Here is a 13090-nt window from a genome sequence, read left to right on the forward strand (position 1 = left end):
AGTCCCACTTTTATCTATATGTACATTAAGCTTTTTCTTTTTAAGTGTGAGGATTCGCAGGTGCCTGTATTGAATTTCTTCTTACTGATTACAGACCATCTCTCCTCATTATCAAGATCACTTTAAATGACACTCTTGTCCTCTAAAGTGAGCACAGCCACTCACAATTTGGTTTCATTTTTGGAGTTTGCAAGTAGACTGGCAATTCTATCAGCCAGGTCATTAATGAAAATATTGAACGGAACCAGACTCATTCATGAGGTCTCATGAGAGCTTACTTAATATGTCCTCCCAGTTTGTTAGCAAACTATTGATAACATGTTGACTTTTTTTTAAAATGTTCAAGTCAAAATGTGTAGTATTTTTCTTAGATTCTGTTTCTCATGTTTGCTTTTGATGGGGCTATGTGCAACTACGTTAAAGCCTTACTTAAAGTCAATGTGGATCATATCTACTCTTCCCACCTGGCCAATTACACTGTCAAAATGGAAAATAGATTATTTGATATTTATTAGTAGCTCCAGACAAATACATATTGGCTGTTCCTTGGCACTTTATTATCCTCATGGATGCTTATATGTCAACTCATATTTTTTTCCAGGATCTTTCTGGGTATTGAACTTTAGCTTGATTTGTCCATAATACTCTGGTCGGTCTTTCCCCAGTTTAAAAGACAGGGTACTCTGGTCTTCTGTGATATTCTGGGATGTCACCTATCCTCCACAAGCCCTCCAGCTAGTTATATAAGCACTGTGGGGCAAATTTCATCGGGCCTTTCTGACTTGATTACATGCAGCTTAACCAAATCTTCATTAACCTGTTCTCTATTCTAGCCTACATCCCTACTTATACTGTTGTCAGTTTTAATTTGTGTTAAGTATCTAGTCAACATCAACTTTTTTGTGTGTGTGAAAATGAAGCAACAGAGGTATCTGCCTCCCGTTCTTTTTCTGTCTCACCTGTCTTGTGCTCATCTTTTCTTCCCACTAGTTGACGTCCTCCTTCTGTCTCTCAGATTTCTAATGTATTTATAACATTGTTCTCACTGCCTTTGATGCCCTTTAAGTTATAACTCACTTTGCACTGTAGCGGTTCTGATTTTGTCCCTACATGCTTGTGCTGTCTATTTATATGCTCCTTTAGACATGTGTCCTGTTTCAACTTTTTGTCCAATTCAGTTTTGATTTTCAGGTCATTAGTGAGCTCTGAACGCAAACATATTGGCTTCTTAACATCTTTTGTCCGCATTGGGGTAGTTGTACCTTTTCTTTGTCTCTTTTAAAACTGTCAGCGAACCTGAATTCCTTTTTCCTTTAGAATTCCTTCCCAGGGGAATGTCACCTGCCAGTTCCCCCAGTCTACCTCTTTGAAGTCCATTGTCTTTATTCCACAGTTCTCACTCTTTTATTTTTTCAATAGTAGAAATATTGAGGTTCATGGAGGAAGTAGTTAGCTGCTAATGTCAAGAGGGAAAAAGTAAAAATTACTCATGCTGGGTACTTCTGTGATCTTTCCTAAGAAGTGAGGTCTGCTTCAAAACCAGGTAAAAACCAATGTATAGCATTCTAAGTAAAGGTTGCAAGTTTATTTTTTATTTCTGTACACCTTTTAAATCCTATTACTGTAATGAACTTTCAAAACACTATTGTAACCTCCACGGTCAAGTGCACTGTAGTAGAGTTGTTGGAAAAAATAAGTTAACATAATTTTGCACGGTGCCCTTCTATTCACTAGTGAGGTTGGAAAGAAAAAATACTTGCTTTGCGAGAGCAACTTATATTCAGAGCCTTTGAACTCATGTTCCTGCTCTGCTGGCTTTGTCCTCTGAGTATACAAGCACCTTCGCAGCTAACATTTTTGTAATCTATATCAAAACATGTTCTAGCATTTCAGAGAGAGATTAGCAGGATGAAATACTGGCAGGCACCAAGAGGGAAAACCACTTGTTTGTTTGTTTAAATATTTTACTGTGGAAGACTGTTAGATATTTCCATTTCTCCTTTTGGGAATGTTATGCTAACCATCTGGGGCTTCACTCTGTCTTGTTTTCTGCACTCAGTTCAGCTAGCACCCAACATAGTTCCTTCAAATATCATTAAAGAAAAATGATGCATTAATGTGCAGATGTGCACTTCTAGCTCTGAGCTTCCCCTGAAAACAAGAGCTCAACCAGCATCCTTTCAGGCCCTGGTTAGTATTCCTTATGGTATCCTCGTATTTAGCGTTTACCTGAAGCTTATTGCAAAAGAGTGTAAGAACTCCACTGAGAATTAGAACCAAAATTGGATGTAATCCATGTTTGCAAATTCATATTTTGATCCTAGACCGCATTTGCACACCCGCTGGCCCTTAAACAGATAAGCAGTAAAATCAACAAACTGGATTGCTGCTCCACCAGGCAGACCGTAACCTCCCAATATCATTTGGCTTTCCCGAAGTTCTGTGACAAATTAATAAGTGTTTGTATCTCTGCTGCACCATGGCCTGCATGAACGGGTGCTGTCAGTTCTGAAGGGCTTTGTATGGTGATGAGCTTGAAAGCTTTTTTATATTCATGATGTGTTGTCATCTCCCTGCCTGTTTGCTTTGGGGAATCCACTGGTTGTGTTACAATGACCTAACATTTAACAGGCAGTTCAGACTGTTGCCATTTATTGAGTTCAGAAAGTGTAGCTCGTGAAACTGCTTGCAGTTGTGCAAAAAAATACTTAAGAAGATGCTAATGCAAAAAATAAGCCTAGTTTCAATGAATAAGTAAACTCCTGAAGAGTTGATCTGTCAGGGCTGTTTTTTTTTTTATGCTCTTTTGGCCTGGTGAATGGCAGAACTCCTAAAAGCAGAAGAAATTTAGGATCTAATGCTGGGAGGGAGGGGGGGGGAATTAAGAAAACAATATGAATTCTTCTTGTTGACCATCCAGATACTTCACAATCTGTAAGATACTCCTTTCCCCAAAAAGTTTGCTCTGGTCACCTTTTAAAGATTTTGCTTTCATTCATAACCTTTGAATCTTTTAAATTTTTTTTTTGTCTAAGATATCTGCAACATCTTATTGTTGTAATCTAGTAAGGGAAGGAAGCCTCCTTATTCCTCCACTGTGGCAATTGCAGTTATTGCCTCTTATAGCCCTCGAGCATACATTAATTTCTCTTTTAACACTTTCCATTTACCTCTATTGATTTGCCTCGTTTGATTTCACTTAACATTTCCTGTCTTCTCCCATCCCTTGTTGCTGAAGTTCATCAACTTAATAATTTTATCTTTTTGATCTTGCATTAGCCCTAATTATTATGGAAGCTGTAGTTTAAATACTGTGCCTTCTGTGTCACTCAGAGAAAAGCAAACTGATGCTTTTTATGCCAGTATGTATCCTGGCTGTTCCAAACCATCTAACAGGAGAGGGGATCAAAATTAAGATACTGGGTATCTCTCAGGTGGTTTGTAGGTAGCAATAAGTGAGCTGAGTTCAGGAGCAGAGGTTGGATATGTACCTTCGAATCAGATCGAGGGAAGTGTTGAGTTTCTGAGGAAATCTGTAAAGGTGACACCTTTGGTTGTGTAAACTCTGCCTGAGATATCCAGGAAAATAGATATTTACCCAGCCTGTCAGCCAACACGGCAGACGTAGGAGAGGACAGTGAGGGCTGATACTGGTTTTCACAGGGATGCATTGAAAGGGAGTTTGTGGACCCTGTCAGAGAGTCAGGCTGTGACAAGTGATTTTTTTCTTTCTCATGGCTAAATTAGTTTTTACACTAGCCAGGGATCCCCTCTTGTGTAAGTCATTATAATGGCCTAGATATGTATGTGTTCCTTTGCCTAATCTGAGCATGTTTGTAATTGGCTTTCCAGCACGAGTAGCACCATTTAGCAGTAAATACTTATCTTTCTATTCCCTCCTTCCATTTTAACTACACTTTATATTTTACAAAGGTTTAGAAAAGAGAGGAAATTGCTCGACAAAGATATGTCCCAGATATCATACTTATCTTTTAATAACTAGATAAATCAACTTTTCTATTCTTTTAATATTCTCTGTTTCCCTCCAGGTCTTATTCTTTATGTCTTATGTCCCTTTATCAAACTTCTTTAGCCATCTTAGTTGCTTCTTCCTTCATCTTTCCTGCTGCTGTAAAAAATTCCCCAGTGCTTTTCTTCGACTATTTTTCACCCTTATTGAGATCCTGCACCGGGGTTTTCACTCCCACATTCTTCACATCTGTATAAACAAAAGAAGATCGTAGTGTATCCATTCCTTCTCCCCATTGCTAACTGTCTTTCTGTGGACTTTAAAAAAGATCAAAATACTATAGTACTAAAGATACAGAAATACTTTGGTGAAACATATTGGACCAGTAATGGGAGAGCTGGTGCCGTGGATAAAAGGAGGTAGTTTGCAGGTGGAAAAATGAAATGTTCAAAGTGTAAGACCCTAAGGCTTTGCTGGGATCTAAGCACGCTCAGGAGCTCTGAAAAATCAGGCCACTTTTTATCTAGTAGTCTAATGCTATCCACCCAGCTGTGAAAACGTCGCTGTCGGAATACGCCTGACACACCAAGGGCTGCGGGGTGGGAGGGTGCCCCAGGCAGCACGAGGGGAGCCCCCTCGGGCACTGGGACCCTTTGCCGGTTGATGCCCGTTTTCAAACGCGGGTGTCCGGAGCGCGTTAAAGCTCTGCACCCAAACCTGTTTGTAACGGCAGGCTGCGGGAGCTCAGGCTGAAGCCACAAGTGGCTCGGAAAAGGCAAGTGACTCTTCGAGGTGCTGCTGCAATCAAATTTATTCCTTGTGAGACAGCTATGGCTGCTGCCCCGCATCTCCTAGCAGCTGCTGAAGAAAAAAGGACGAGGAACGCTGGTGCATCGTCAATAGCACTATGAGAGTCAGCACACCAAAATTAGTACCATCTGTATCCCAATTAAATTCCACTGTTGGTGACAGCATGCACCACACACAAGTATGGCATTCGTTCAAGAGAGTGCAGGAACTCTGTCTGTGCTTTTTCTGTGAGTGGGCATGTGGCAATTGTTGCATATTCACAGTGGGAAATAAATGTCATTGATTTTGTCTAATAGCCACAGGTAAGATAAAACCCTCAGTTTTCATGCACTGACCTTCATGAATGAAGCACGCCAGGTTTGGCTCCCCTTGTTCTTCTTCCAGCCAAAACGTGGTGGGAGTTCAAACTCTAGCTGGGATATTAATTCCAAGAGGAAGAGATGGTCTCAGGTGCTGCAGACCCCTTTGTCATTCGGAAGATGAGCAGAGGGTTGGCAGAACAATGTCATGACTGTTTTGTTTTCAGCTGGTTTGATTTGGATTTGTTGGCTGCCCTCTGCCCTGTGTAACTCCATGAAGCGTTTAATCATACAACTCTATTCAGCTTGGGCAATAAAGCCCCACACCAGTTCTGGTATTAATTGATTTTGGAAGTCAGCAGCTGGACTGAAAGTTACCATCGAGCTCCAGAAGTGAGAGCCTGATTCAATTGCCGGGTTTACAGAATGGATCTGAACATTTGGCAGATCCTCTTTGGGGGACAGTTGTTGCTAGTGGTGTGTGAGAACTCTGGAAGCCCTTCTTTGCACAGCTGGATCATTAATAATACAGGCTAAACTGTGAACTCCTAATTGCTAGGCAGGATGGAACGGGGGGTTATCACTTACAGGCATCAACAAAATTGATTATTAAGTGCTGTGTGGTTGAAGCAGGACCTCACAGCTTGCAGGCTTCTTCCTCGGGCTGTGGGCAAGGGCAGCAATGTTGAATGACGGAAGAAGGATGCTCTTATTGCCAGTTCTGGCACTCGCTGTACGGTTACCGGGGAGTGGGAGAGCTGAGAAAAAGGCAAGTGCAAAAAGCAGGAGCAAGCCTTTACTTGAGCGGTACGAAGCCTGCGCAGTTTGGGCAATCCAGCTGCTCTGCAGCTGAAGAACCCTTAGTTTGAGCCAATGCTGAAAATGTGAGAGGGCAGAACAGCATGTGAGCATGTGTGCATACACATGCACGTGAGTGCTTGGGTGGAAAGCTGAAAGAGAGAGCGTTGTCTTGAACTGGCTCAACCAGGTGACATTAATTGCACGGACTCTGTTCCTTTGCCTTTCCAGAAAGGTACCAGTATGCTCAGGAAAGATTAAACTGGTTTTGTATCTTGTTGGTATAAAGGACGGAAAGTGAAACCAGTGTCATGGCAGATAATATTCAGTAGCCCCTCGTGTGCGCCACTGTGTGTGATTTCCATCGTAAGGTACAGCACCTGACTGAGGGAGGGATGCCATATAGCAGAGTTTTATAACACTAAAGGAAATGCATGACTTTTTCTGGTCTCATATAAACAAGTAATTATGCTAAATTAATAGTTTTGGTAATCTTTTGTCCCTGCTAGAAAAACCTCCTAACCCTTTTTCTCTCTCTTGTTGGTGCTGTGATTTCAGGGTACCAGATTGCCTACCGTCTGGCCAGCAGCAGCCCTAACAAGTTCACGACGGTGGAGGTTGGCTCGACAGTCAGGCAGTTTACTGCTACGGATCTCACCCCTGAGTCAGCATACATCTTTCGGACATCTGCCAAGACCAGGCAGGGCTGGGGGGAGCCTCTGGAAGCCACAGTGATCACAACAGAAAAAAGAGGTAATGCTTGCAGCCACAGGTTGAGGTACTTTCTGTTGCATGCCTTGGAGCCCGTGCTGCACTTAGGGGAATTTTAATAACAGGCTACAGCCTGTACACCTCCTCCTCCTCACCCCATAAACCTGCCCCAAACCATAGCAACATCATGATTTGAGAAACCTGGTGAGCAAGATAGACTTTTATGAGACACAGTTCTTCTAACCTGCCGGGCTGTTGGAGATTGATTTTTCCATCAGCTGCTATATTGGCCAGATGCAGCCTCCTTCTGCAGTCAGATCTTTTTTCCAGCTCTCTCGTTTTCTAGAAAGATTGCAATCTTAAGAAAGTAAGTGATGGATGAATTATATTGATTAGGGAAGGCAAAATGAGAGGCGGTGATGTTGCAGGATTTCTCTACGGCTCCTCCATTGTACCTGAGTCCTGACCTAACATGTTAGTAATTACTCTGGCCTTTCACTGCCACACACTCAAGCAGAGTGTTTGCATCTGGATTGCCTAGAATTTTTCTGCTTCTTGCATCAGCCATAAAATGGTTATTCACGTTCTGAATCTTCAGTCAAATTCTGTTCTGTAGGGAACCTACTTGAAGAAAGCAGGAGTTACATGTGTATAAATGAAACCAGATGCTTAGATACCAAATATATCAAAACGTGAAAGACATATAAGGTATTGCAGAATCTGCTCTGCATCATTGCTTGTTTCTAATGCTTTGGCTTAAGTAACTGCTTGATTCTCCAGTCTTAGAACAGATCTCTAGAGCTGCCAGTTAGAAAAATTATATTTTCTACTTGTGCATGAAGATTTTGTTTTTATTTTTTTTTTAATCCAGAGCTAAAAGAGGATATATTGGTAGAGAACAGGAGTGTGGGTTTTCTGCTGGTCTTGCACCATATGTCATGTTCCATTGCAAAGCATGTATCTGGTCTCTTGAGCTGGCAAAGTCAAAACTAGCCAGCGTAACTTTACCAGCATCGTTCCCTTGTGCATCACTGGATTTTGTGCCACATGCCGCTCTGACCCATTGTGCTGTCTGGATATTGATCTTTAAGAAACCTCCTCCCTCAAAAATTAGAACCATGCAACTTCTGCGATTCATAAAAATCACAGTTCAGAGAGAAGCACGCTTCAGGAGGTAACTAGGGCAGACTTCTATAGATGTCTTTCAACTATTGTTAGCACTTTTGCATGTGCTTGTGTGCCTGGTCTTGGCTCTTGCCCAAGTCTTGCACTATAATACAACCAATTATATTTACTGTTAGTTCTCAAAATGTGCCTACTAAACAATCTCTTGTTTTAAGTCCTTTCTATACCTTGCAGATCTTTTAGTGCAAGAGTAAGGATTTCCCGTGCTATTTGCTCACAATGTCTTCCTTATTATTTTCCTATAACACTTCTTAGAAGAGAGGACATTGGCCTGATGTTCAACCACCAGCAGTGAGGGCCTGTGGGTTGCATTTCAACTACTTCTGGCCCTTCTGGTTGGTGTTAAAATTCCCACTGGCATAGCTCTCTAGGTCATGTGCAGCCTTCCCGGTGCATAACAGTGCAGTTCTCAGAGAAAGAACCTCTAGAGCTGTAGTAGGAAACTTGAAGTGCCTCTACTAAAGATACTGTCCATCAAAGAGATTTATCAGCTCAAGGTTTCTTCCACCCCTGTCTGATTGCTGTCAAAGTGGAAGTTTAAAGTCCAACGTGTGGAAGTTTCAAAAAAACCCCACCATGGCCAATAAAGTGAATACGCAAAGCTCAGAGCCTCTCCTTTTCAAAAAAATGTGCTCACATTTCCCAGACAGTGCACAGGCTGTTGCTGGATACACAATAGCTCAAGGCAGAACTCCCAGCTCCGCTGCGGGAACAATGATCCCTCGGTGCTATCAATGCTGTAGGGTTATCTTGAATAGGCAAGTCATAGTATAAAATGAACCTTTTCTCTTTATAATGGATGGCTCTGCTGTGTCTCTATGCACGCTATGGAACTGAGTCCCAAGGCACTGAGATTTAGCTGAAGTGATCCCATATGTAAAGTGTAGAGAGAAAAATGTGTAATCTCCCATAACCAAGATTGATATGAGATGATAAAGAAATTTATCCAGTGCAGCTATTCTGCTAACAAGTAAATAAACAAACCTGAAACTTCTATACATGACAATAAATATGGTAAAAAGATACTGAACTTCCATTAATAAAAATGCATTAGATGTCCTTGATACTAACGTAGGCAGGCACAAAAATTCCCTTGAAAATTAACAAAATTGGTCACTCTTGTCCATTAAGTTCCTTGGATAATAAAAGCTTTACATTTTACAATGATACCTGTGATTTACAGAGCTCCACAGTGGTGTGATACCCTTCAGAATAGTCAACACCAGTGATCAGGGCAGAACTGAGTCGGAAGATGTAAATGTAGCAAAAAATCAAAAGTAGTCCATTGAGCCATATGGCCTGGCCTTACATTCCTGCACAGACAGCTCACTTCAGCATTTGCTTGTGGCTAAACTCCCATAAATAAACTCTTTATACTAATGTTTTTGTACAAACAGTCAGTAAGTATATATATCTTGCAATACAGGAGGTTTTAAGATCTCCCATTAGCAGCAGAAGGAAACCCAATCCTGGGAGACTGACTGCAAGATCTGACCTGCCCAAAACTGCAAGCTGGTTAAAGCTTATCAGCAGAGAGTATTAAATCCCTGCACGACACTCGCTGCCTCTGATAGAATAACCCTGAATACCTGTCTCAGCCTGTCAGTGTAAGGCATTGACCTTTTGCATTGTACTCCAGCTTGCAGGCTGCTGGCACTGAGGGCTTCCTCCAGCTAATAGCTTACAAATCTTTGGGCACTGATGTCAGCAAGAGCACACTGCAGAGAAATGCCAAAACATATAGGAAATGGTTTTAGGGGATGGCGGGGAAATACGTGCTCGCCGTACGGAACTGTGAGGAATTGGGCAGGCAGAGGTGTGTTTATGGAAACAAGTGCTGATGAAGTTGAATTGAATTGCTTCTCAAAAGCAAGTCACTGCGGTGTCTCCAATCAATTTCTGCTTTATTACATGCCACACATTTTAATCAGAATCAATAATCTTCATGATAAACAATTAAACAATTATTCCTCACTCTATAGAGTTTCTCTATTGAAATCGATGGAGTGCGGAGACACGGTGACGGGAAAGGAGATCTATATTGAAACTGTTGGGGACTGGCATGCTTACACCGGCATTACCATTCCCTGCCTCATCTAAAAGGTGTACGGTTAATTACTCTGGAGAGAGCTCCCTCAGCATTGGCACTGGCTGGTTTGACTTTGCAGGTTCAAGGTTAGTGGGTGTGAAGGGAAGAATTGGGGAGGTCTGGAAGCGAACTGCAGCAGGTAGCGAAGCCCCAGCTCTGCACTGTCTCCAAGCTGGGGTTTGGAAGCAGCAGCAGGAGCTGCTGACGGCTCCCAGTTCCTTGCCAGAGAGGGCTGGTGCAGGAATTCGGTACTGGCTGTAAGTCACACGCTTGGACTCTGCTGCACAACAGCCTGTTCCAGCTCATCCCTTCCTCTTCGTCATCCCTCGGCTGGGGAGCAGCTGGGGGAAGAGGATAGCGCAGAGAGAACGGAGTCCCGTGGTACCAAGTAGTAAGCACAGGTTAAAAAGCGAACGAGTTTACAGGCAAATTCTGTCAAAAGAGCAACTGCAGCTAGAAGCATAGCTGGGTGTCAGTAAAGATTTCCTTGGTTTGCTTGGCTGCTGGTCCTAATGATTCTTCCTTAACCTGCCAGGCCTAGAACCCCCCAAGTTTGAGGTCCTTTGCTAGGAAGGTGTATATTCAGTGGTGACCTTTTATGCATGGAGATAAGAATCAGTTTTACTGCTACTCTTTGCAGTAGAAGGTTAAGGAATGGGACGGCTTGTATACTGCAGGGGGCAAATCCAAAAGTTCAATCTCCTGTGGCATTACCGCTATGAAAATCTGGTCAGGCTTTCACATTTTATGTTAGCTTGAATTTCCTCTCAAAGCAGTACCAAATTATGGTTTAATTGCAGAACGACCAGCACCTCCCAGGCAGGTGATGACCCCCCAGAGCGATGTGTCGTCACGGAGTCTGCTGTTGAAGTGGGTCCCTGGAAGTGATGGATCTTCACCGATACGATATTTTACAGTACAAGTGCGAGAACTGCCAAATGGAGACTGGCAAACCTACTCCTCTTCCATCAGCCACGAGGCAACATCCTGCATTATTGAAAGGTACCATATGATCCCAGGCTAGCATAGAAATTCCCACACTTTCCAATGCCAACAGTTAGGAAACCAAAGCAAGCCTTGCTCAGCTTCACAATCTTTTGGGGAGAGAGAGGTTAAGTGAGGTCACTGCTCCCATTTTAGAGGTGGTGTTATGAACAGCAGTTGAGACATTTGCTGAAGGTCATGCAATAAATCTAATTAAAGTTGGATTGCAATGCATCTTTCTGAAGCCTTTCCTGAAAGCTCAGCACCGTAGATAACGCTACCCAGGCTAAACCATTTGTAGACACACAATGCTGTGTAAAATACAACTAGTGAAAAATCCTTTCAGTAGTGACTGATGTTAAAATCCACTCTCGATGCTGCATTGCAATTATCTCCATATAAGCTTTTCCAGATGAAATGAGAACCGTTTTTATCTGTATTTTCCATACCAAAGTTTATAGATAGCATCAGAATGTTTAAACTTTGTTATTCAGGCTTCATTATATCCTCAGTGATGCTGTTGTAATTAAAGTCCTTGTAACATCTGCGAAAGCAATTGAATGTCTGTGAGAAGGCACTTGTTTTGCTGTCCATTTCCTCTGTTGACGAGCTAGTACAAATCAGATTATTTCTAAAAGGCCGTGAGCTTTTGGAGAATCAAGTATTCAAAGCATTTAGATACAGATTTTTCAGGTCTGTTATAAAAGCATCAGTGGCTATGGTGTATGGCAGCTCACTGCCAGAAGATAGAGATACATTGCTACGCTTTCGTCTAACTGGAGAAAAATAAAAGTTGACAATTATAGGTACAAATACAGACCTGATTCATTGATCTTGGAGGTGTTACACCCACCCTGAATTATACCCAGTATCTTTCTAGTCAAAACCTGTAAAATCAGGGAAACCCAACCCATGTAATTTAGACTTGACATTGGCATTACTGAAAACAAAAGATCAAGAAAGATTATTCAAATTATTCAAGTTGCTGTAAGTAACAGTGTCCTAATAGGGTGGCACTACCGAAAAAGATTTCTTCTCGCCCTTGCTAAAAGCATTTTCCTGTGAAAGTCCAGAAGAGTAGTACATGTATGATGTGAGAGTGCTGCCCATCAGAATGCATTATCCCTTGATGTTTAATCATTCCTTACAAGTAACTTGGGTTTGTAGTCAGTGTTACATCTGCCAGCTGATGGCTAGACACTACCAATTAATTAGCTAAATCCCCTGTAACTTAGAGCTCTGCCTTTCTAGCCTTTGCATGTGACTCAAAAGGCAGCCTCCCCCACATCTTCCCCTGCCAAGCCAAGACAGAAGAATCTCTGCAAAGGTTGTGTCAGCTGGAAATCACTCTTTGCATATCTTAAAGAACTGCATAGATAAAAGAGCTGCGGGGAACCTGTTGTTACTGTCTTTATTAAATAATCCAGGTAATACCATTAATTTGAAATTCAGTAAGAAAAAAACGCACTGATCTGATCAAACGGTATGGTCTAGAGGATTAGTCAGAAGGCTGGCGCTCTGAATTCCAGTGCCTGCTGCGCGCTGGCCGACCCTGGGCAGATTACCTGCCTCCTCTCTACCTGTCAGCTCCATCCATGCTCTGAGGATGAGCTGACCCACAGATCTGGTTGGAGGCTATCTCAGGCAAAGCACCTTGAAAGCCAGGTTTTGCACAGCCACGCAAAACTCGCATAACAGCACATCTCGTCCTTTCCAACAAGCCCCGGTCGTAGGCTGCTCCGTGAACTGGAACTTCATGGCTGTTTTCTGGAGCCCAGTTCAGCTATGAATCCCTGCGTGTTTTTAGGAACTCAGGCCGATGGAGATCTGAGAGGATGCTAGTGGTAGCAAAGGTGCGAACGCCCCGGTGTCATGAAGAGGCTGGGGGGAGGCTGCAAAGAAAAGGTGACATGGAGAAGAGACAAAACTGCTCAATGACTTTAGTCACCAGCGGGCAGGTTCTCTGCAGAGGCTTGTTCTGAGGCAAGTTGCGACGGTGCGGGGAGATTTCATCCCTCGGCCTTATTTTTTACGTTCCACAGCTTGAACCCGTTCACCTCTTACAAACTGCGAGTGAGAGCAACCAACGACATCGGAGACAGCGACTTCAGCGCGGAGACTGAGGCGGTCACGACCCTGCAGGATGGTAAGCGAGGAGGAGCGGGGCGCTGGGGGCATCGCCGTGGGGTGGGCGCTCCCCAGCGCTCCCCAGTGCTGGACCCGCCGTGATGTGTTCTCCACTGG

The 13090-nt window shown here is 42.9% G+C and overlaps 1 protein-coding gene across 1 annotated transcript in view; it reads left to right on the plus strand.

The window, feature by feature from the left end:
* SDK1 (sidekick cell adhesion molecule 1) overlaps positions 1-13090 on the plus strand; it is a 410390-nt gene that overhangs the window by 343901 nt on the left and 53399 nt on the right. The window contains exons 29-31 of the mRNA XM_010570301.1: positions 6436-6630; positions 10663-10864; positions 12889-12992. Coding sequence (XP_010568603.1) covers positions 6436-6630; positions 10663-10864; positions 12889-12992 — 501 coding nt within the window. The remainder of the gene's footprint in view (positions 1-6435; positions 6631-10662; positions 10865-12888; positions 12993-13090) is intronic.

The sequence above is a fragment of the Haliaeetus leucocephalus genome, unplaced genomic scaffold (genome assembly GCF_000737465.1).
Source record: "Haliaeetus leucocephalus isolate CR32 unplaced genomic scaffold, Haliaeetus_leucocephalus-4.0 Scaffold295, whole genome shotgun sequence".
Lineage (NCBI taxonomy): Eukaryota > Metazoa > Chordata > Aves > Accipitriformes > Accipitridae > Haliaeetus > Haliaeetus leucocephalus.